Below are 8106 nucleotides of genomic sequence, written 5' to 3' on the forward strand. Positions count from 1 at the left end.
ATTATCAGATCTACACTTAAAGTATCAAAATTAAGTTTCTACATGGAAGTTACAGAATTGAGAGTGACACTAATGGTAGAAAAAAAATTAACGTTACTTGAACTTTTTCAGCATATGTGCTTTAGGTGATATTTATCACAATTAAATGATCATATTCTTTCCTTTAATTACTACTTTATATTAAGTATTTGATGGCACACATGAGAATGCACATAATTGATGCACATGCATGCAACATGAGACAATATCTTTGCAACATTATTACATCTGCTGTGTAGACAGATGAGACCCACTGCCATTCCCCAACACCTTCACCTGTAACATCCTTTTCACAACCAAAACAAGCAGCTGTCCGCTTTATAGTCAGGAACCCATAATGCACTGGGAGCCCCTGTGCATGCCTGGTGTCGGGATTTAATTGGATATTAGTATCCAGCAGTGTCTGAATTAATCAAATCATTTCCATCCATTAATTTAGTGGAGGAACATACAATTAAAGCCTTATTAGTGTGCTCTCAGGAGTATGCCTTTTCATCCCTTTGCAGAACATTGAGAGTTGGCCAGAGTCCAGTGCAAAGCATTCTCCTTGCTTAAGTCTGGTGCTTCCTCATGATGGGCACTCTGTCGATCTACAGGCACTGGCTTCAATCTTAAAGCGAGGAAAATGTTAGCCTCATGTAAGGTGCTACTTTTCCCGCAGGTATGGAAAAGGCCGAGAATCTAAATAGAAAAATACATTTTTGGCTTCTAGTTTGAGTCTTTACCTTTTGTATTATTATGAAATGATTAGGTGAAAAAGCTGACAAATTTTAGAGAAATTCTATTCGGTGAAACATTACTGTGAAAACCAGCACAAAAATGCCCTAAATAGGGTGAAAAGAGATTTGGAGATTTAGGCAGCAAGCAAACATAATCCAGCACATTAATGTAGGTCACTTTATAATAATTTCCATGTTTATATATTTAATTTATTTCAGATTTCTTTTATAATGGATTTCAAACTATAGCGCACAGCTTCTTAAATATCCATCAAGAGAATAAATACTGGAATTATCAAACCTTTTGATTTTTGATTTTGTAATAAAATTAAGAAAGGTATTTCAACAGCTAAACCTCTAATTACATATAATACACCATTCTCGCCACCAGGTTTATCGACATTTACATAAAACATCACAAACATACTCTAATTCCAGTTAGGGCAACTCCTTTCCTTCTCCTCTCCTGTGAATCTGAGTTAAAACATTTTCGCACAAAGTAATCCAGACTGCTCAGATGAGCAGCCATTTTTAATTAAAACCATTTACAGAGGAAACCAAAGTGAGAAAAAAAGAGCCATGGGATTTTACACTCTGTCATCCAAGGCTTCGGCGGATCAAAGAGTTAGTTGTGCTTTTTAATGGTTACGTAACATTTTTGCCTATGAAATATTGGGCCTGGGCACCATGTAGTCAGCCCAAAGCTCAACAGAATCACAGATTTCCTGCAGTGTACTTTCAGATTTCAGGCAGGATACAATAAGCCTATGTTTATGTCTAAGTATAGCTGTCAATCAATAAAATACTACTGGTGTAACAGGACACTGCAAGTGGGCAGGAACCTTTGAAAAATGTTAGATTCTTGCATTCTACCTCAGACATTTCTGTACGTACTGTATAAGGGTGTGTGTGTGTGTGTGTGTGTGTGTGTGTGTGTGTGTGTGTGTGTGTATGCATTAATTGTATGTATGTATATGTGTGTTTGTGTCTATCTGCTTCCCTGCCTTCCTGGCTGGCTGCCATGCGGCCCACCTCTTACTGTCATCCTGTCTGACATTAGGGCTAAGCTGGATCTCATTAGGACTAAGGTGGCAGTGATCCCGTCAACATCGCTTTGGCTCCTGCCATATGGGTCGCCTCCAAGGTAACGGGTTGTATCAATCTCCTCGGAGCTGCAAGCCTTGTTAGCACACGCACACACACACACAGTGTATCTACTCTCTAGCCTAGTGTGTACTGTACATATTAACCTGATAAACACATCAAACAGTGCAGACATTCAAAAAATATGGCTGATAAGATAATCAGGTCAGATATGGGTGAGACGCAGTATGAGTAAATACAGACACAGACACACACATACACGGCACAGACACACAGTACAAGATGCTTACTATGAAGTTTTGCCATAAGAAACACAAAAATATCACAACAATCATCTAATGTAGTTTTTTTTAGGGCTATGAATGAAGAGAAACTATTTAGGAAGTCATCTGGTCATGACCAAATCATCAGTTTTGCTTGCTATTAAATACATATATTTCAGTGTCACTAAACCAGGCTACACATCTTAAAAGATGACCGTAAACGACTTGTTGAATAATTAAGTTATGATAGATGCATAAGCTCTTAACACAAAAATGTAAACAAACAACCAACCATCAGCAGCGGCAATGTTTTCTTTGTAATGGTAAGCTGCAGTAAATCCATTTGCGGGTGATGTGAATATACAGTGATGAAACACAGTAATAAACTGACTTTTTTTTCCAGTCCCTTCCTCCAAACGTATCCCTGCAATCTGAATGACAACAGCTGAGCTGAAGAAAATGAAAATAGACAACTGGAAATGCCAGAGCCATCCGTAAGATCTCCAAAGTTGGTTTCTATAAATTCAATTAGGAAAACTTCTGATTTAATACATTTCCATTTTGAGATTCTGTGCAACATCACAGCCTAAATTCAGTCTGGACTTATAATGTTCAAGTCACAGTCATAGGTACGCAGCAGAGCAACATACATTGACATTCCAGCAGCCGCTCAAATACTGTACTTCTGTCACAGCAAGTGTCTGACTCTTATCAAAGCTTTACAAGTAAGCAGGAAATCGTTTATGACTTTGTTAACTGCTTCTTGCACCAACTCATAAAATCTATGACTTTATAACTCCTCATATATAAATAGATGATAGTAATGTATATTATAACAACACCAATAGACAGTATTTTGATTTAATGTAAATTAACGGCAGCACAGTTCATTGTGGGGAGGTGAATATACTGTATGTGTGTATATTCAAAAATGTTACTATGTGTCTCATGGTTTAGATTTTCGCATCATTATTATTATTATTATATTCACTGTTATCAACCATGTTGGTGATAATTAAGTTCCTTCAGCTACACACGCAACTAGGACACCAGAATATATTGGAAGCACAACAACTGTGTCAAAGTTGCACTTTGCCAGATTGGTGGCTGTTATAGATTTTTTTTCCCTTTGGCCTGTTTGTTTTGTTTCAGCCCCCACCCTCACAAAAGCAACTGTCTATTTCATCAGTTTGGCAACAAAAGCATGTGATCAATCATTCATAATTTATGATGCCAATGGCCTAGGACCCATAAAAACAGATATTTGCATTACACAAGGTCTTCGCTGGACCTCCCAATAACAGACCAATAAATTTTGTTGTTGAACATACACACAGGCCCCTGATAAGAGGTAAACTTTGCCTCTGTGTAACGGCAGAACACAGGGCAGCGCTAGCAAATGATGATGATGTGATCACATGCTACTACAACAATGACCTGGACCCCATCCTTTAATTCCTGTTCCCCCAGCCAGCATCCCGCTGCCTTTCCCAAGCCCTGCTGTTGTTATTATTTTTTACTTCTAAAAGCAAACGCCCTAAATCCCTTGAGCAATATGTGTCTGACTGAAACAAACTAGCCCTCCATCTATCTGATCCTCTAGACAGACATACCATTATACAGGTATACTGAAAAAAAAACACAATTATGTAGGAAAAATTAAAACTGCTAGTGTTTATAAAACTAAGCTGAAATATTAATCACAACTCAGAAAATCTCACAGTTTTTAAGCCAGAGCTCTGATAGAAATACACTGACAGGCACTCACTGAGACATAGAGACAATCTTCATGCTCCTTACCTCGACATGCCGTCTGTGAGGGAGTTCTGACCCGGGTATCCCTCACCTCTGGCCGACAGTGACCCCTGTGACATGCCCGGCCGAGATTTCCACGACTCCATTAACGCCGTTACGGGCGAAATTAGATTCAACAAGGGGTTGGACTGGTCCCTCACATCGTGCCGCGTGAAAGACATTGTTCCTTGCGCTCCAATCTGGTAATGGAATGAGTGTCCACCGGAATTAACTCCAACAATGGCCGATGTGGGCACGCTGTTATTCTCTTGGTAATAGCTGCCATCATTGGACTCCTGCTTAACCCCTTTAGACAGGACATTGTTGGAGAACACATCAGGCTCATAGTTCCCATTCATAGAGGAGACAGGGGGTCCTAAGATACCAGAAAGACTGTATTCATCAATGTTATTCCTCAGGGACAAATAGGTGGTCTCGGATGCAGGGAAGAGACCAAGAGACGGTGACTGCTCACTGTAGGACTGTTGATTCATACATCCCTGATTTTTGTTTGGCTCACTCTTAATCTGTGTGATAAAGGGTGTGCTACTCACATTACATTTGGAGCTGCCTAAACACATGCTCCTGAAATCAGTTCCAGGTTCGTTCTTAATGTACTTAACCATGCCCATCTGGTCTAAGCCGACGTTGAACACCTCCCCGTCCACCATCTCTACTTTAGGGAACTCAAAGTTCTTGAAGTCTGGGTCTCTGGTCAGACCTGTCGCTTCTGGGCTATTAGTGTCATTCTGCACCAAACCCAGTCCCCCTGCAGGACTGGACACAGGAAACCCAGCGGAGGAGGGATTCTGTGGGCTGCTGACAGCCATAGTGCCCCCTGTGGCCGGACTGGAGATGGAGGGCCTTATTGTGTTGCAGTTGTTGGCGGTGCTGGTGCAGCTGCCACCTGTGGGGCTCGAGACAGATGACCTAATGTTACAGGTAGTGCTGCAGGACGGAGGTGACCTAACACTACTCATACTCTGGGGGCTGGAAATGGGGGACCTCATGACATTGAGCGGGCTGGTAAGAGGTGGTGATCCCACTGTGCTGGACTCAACAGGGCTACATGTGGCTGAATTCCTGTGCTTGATGTTGGCCAGTGTTGGGGCACAAGACGTCTGGCTGACAGGACTGCTGACGGACGAGCACATTGGTCCAAAGCATGTGGGGGGACTGGTAGTAGAAGACACCATATTGTTACTGCCCCCAGGGCTGGAGATGGAGCTGGAGGTCTGGGGACTGCAGGACAGAGAAGAGGCCAGCATAGTAGCTGAGCTAACAGGAGTCCCAGCAGTGCGTTCTCTGGGAGTGGTGCTGGGCTGCTGGAAACCAAATGGCTTTAACTTGGGACTCTTTGTGGAGCCACACTGATTCTCCTCTAGTGGCCGTCCACATACTGGATACATCTTCCCAGGGCTGCTACTACCCCCATGCTGGCTGAAAGCAAAGTCTGCCTCCCTGGCAGCATTCATATACAGCCCCATAGACTCAGCCACAGTCTTGGAAAGCTCCTTGGAGTCCATTTCCTGCTTATGACCATGGAGAGAGTTGTTGAAGTGTGGGAGAACAAATGGCTGGTTCTGGCTGAGCCGAAGCATTGGCTGCTCCTGTGTCTTTGCATTGTTGTCTTTGCAGTCAGTGGCTGGGCTTCCAGCAGGGCAGCTGACATTGACTATGTCCATCAGGATATCACTGCTAGTCAGATTTGAATCCTCTGTGCTGCAACAGTACTCCATAGTGCTAGGGACCTGAGACCATCTGTTTTCTGTATCATTCCCATCAAAGAAACTTTGGTATCTTTTGGTCTCCATTGCTGGCTCATTGATTCACCTGGCAAATGAGGCAAGAAATAACAAAATTAGAAACACTTTAAAAGAAACTTATAGTCCATCTACACACATATCAGTTTAACATTAATATTTAAGTGCCTGGTGTATTGAGGGTATTGGCCTTTAGGCAAAGATTAAAGATCTCATATGAGACTGGATTATATATTCAGGAATATGCTAGTCAGTCTTAGATTGTCTCTAGATTTAAAAAATGATCCTTTTGGTTTTAGATAGAGGCTGTAAATTAGGCTTCACTGGATATGACGCAAGCAGGTCGGCAAGCCAGAATGGCTGTGTGACATAGAAATGATACATAATAGATTGTATTAATTTTGTTATTCTACAGACTTTGTTTTTAAAAAATACAGATTATACTGAAAACTGTATGTATAGTATATCTGGAAAAAGTTCAAAGCAAGTGTGTACAGTATTTCCTCTCTCACAGATAAAGCTCCTTATCGCTGCACTACAGGGGATGTACAGTATGATAACTTGAGGGAAAAGTGCACTGTAAGGGTTAATGAGTCTACGTGACGTCGTCTGGGCTTTTTTGTTTAAATGCCCACCTCTACTGCGCCTCTATTGGACAACTGAGCCAGATATCCACCAGCTTCATCAGGCCATTCATGGATTGGTTGGAAAGCTGTCACTCAATAGTTATTGCTCTTGCGGCCACAACAGTGCTGCGACATAACTTGTTGTTTTAACTGCCGTTATAGTAGTGCAAAAACAACAAAAATACTGGCAACTATTACACAATAAAAATAACACATTGCTATTATAAGGCATCGTTTTGGGTGAAGTTTCAGTATTTATTTTGCATGTTACGGTGCACTCTCTGAAGGGCTCTCAGCTCTGGAGCAGCCAAAGAAATCCGAGCTAAAGTTATTCAGGTTGCCTGCAAAATATCTCATGCACCGTATGTGCAGATCCTCAAAAATGAGAATAAGAAATAAAACAGATGACAGCTCGATCATTTTTCTCAACAGTGTCTCCAGCTCCTACCGTGATTGTCCTGCCTCTGTAGGACATGCAACTCTCTGCACATCTCTCCATTTTGCGGGTGCGCAGATTAAATACGAAAAGACGATTTTTACAGTATTGTTGTTGTTGAAGTTATTTTTTTCCTGTGTTAAGTCGCATTTTGTGCAGCTTCTGGGAGGACAAAGGGGACTAAGTGCAATAGGAAGAACATATAAATAATTTAAGTCATATTTTTAGAAAGACTTTGACAGCTCCAGCACCTCTAGACAGGTGCGTACAGAAATATAAATCTGCTAATAATTCTGATTAAATTGTTGCTTCCTCTCCTGTTTGTACCTAAACTAATCAACTTCTCGGCGACTTTTATTATAAACAAGACACCAATGGTCCCGTTTAAAAGTTATAACATTTCTCTCCCACAGAAAACGGAGCAAGGATGCAAGTATTCAGTTATCAGACTCAACAGCGAGTAGTTGGCTTTCATTATCATCTCAGACCCAGTCCGAAATTATAAAATCTACAGGCAAACATTGAGCTCTGTCCTTCCTTACCTTAATTAATTACGACATTCAGAGTTGTCAGGTGGCTGTGTTGCTGGGCAGCGATAATCCAGAGGACGAAAAAAGACACGCCAAGCAAAGTCAATAAATATCAGCAAACGTGCGCTGTCTACTCTTTCCAATAGATAGTTTGCAGTTTGACAGCTAGACGCACTGGAGAAGTCTACTGCGTATTATCAGTGGTGATCGTCAACAGCGAGCCGCTGCTCCTGACAGGACGAACGACAGCGACGGGTCGGACGACAGCGGCAGACGATCTCACATTATGGCCGCAATTTTGCAGATTGCCGATTCTGGGCCCTAGATAAAAAGAGTAATAAAAACAAACGAAGGAGTCGGTCGGACTTACAGTCAGAGCGACGTCATTCTGTGCACATGGACCCTCCTACTGCATCGAGTGCAACACAAACTCTGAGGAGGGGGGAGGAGGGGAGACGGAGGGGGGAGGGAGGGGCTCAGAGCGCAGGTAGACAGAGCCGTCTGGAAATAGGGCACCGTACTCCGAGCGGTGTTGTTTGAAATGAACTCTCAGGGTAACAGTGTGAAGCAGTCTTTTTTTATTATTATTTAAATACATATCCGCAAGTTTGTTACATCTTTCTTTTGATGGTGCATCGTCTGCCCTCTTCCCTTATCGAGCTTTAGCTCCTCTATTTTTTTTCACCTTCCCTTATAGTGCCACTTCTGAAAAGGTTTCCTGTAAAAAAAACCTTTCCGTAAGAGCTCGCGCATATGCACGCGCACCCACAATTAAAATATGAGGGGAGAGCAGCAGCCCTCCCAGCTTCACTTTACAGTTAACATGGAGCTC

At 42.1% G+C, this 8106-nt stretch overlaps 1 protein-coding gene across 2 annotated transcripts in view; it reads right to left on the reverse strand.

The window, feature by feature from the left end:
- Positions 1-7727, reverse strand: part of nr3c2 (nuclear receptor subfamily 3, group C, member 2) — an 85998-nt gene extending 78271 nt beyond the window's left edge. Inside the window, exons 1-2 of one of the 2 annotated variants that reach the window (XM_044347228.1) lie at positions 7645-7727; positions 3926-5752 (exon numbers count right to left, since the gene is read on the reverse strand). In XM_044347228.1, the coding sequence (XP_044203163.1) occupies positions 3926-5733 (1808 nt within the window). In that variant the 5' untranslated portion in view covers positions 5734-5752; positions 7645-7727. Of the gene's footprint in view, positions 1-3925; positions 5753-7286 lie in introns of both variants that reach the window. The other variant, XM_044347227.1, reaches the window with a different exon arrangement.
- Between the last annotated feature and the right edge of the window lie 379 nt (positions 7728-8106).

The sequence above is a fragment of the Thunnus albacares genome, chromosome 3 (assembly GCF_914725855.1).
Source record: "Thunnus albacares chromosome 3, fThuAlb1.1, whole genome shotgun sequence".
Classification (NCBI taxonomy): Eukaryota; Metazoa; Chordata; class Actinopteri; order Scombriformes; family Scombridae; genus Thunnus; species Thunnus albacares.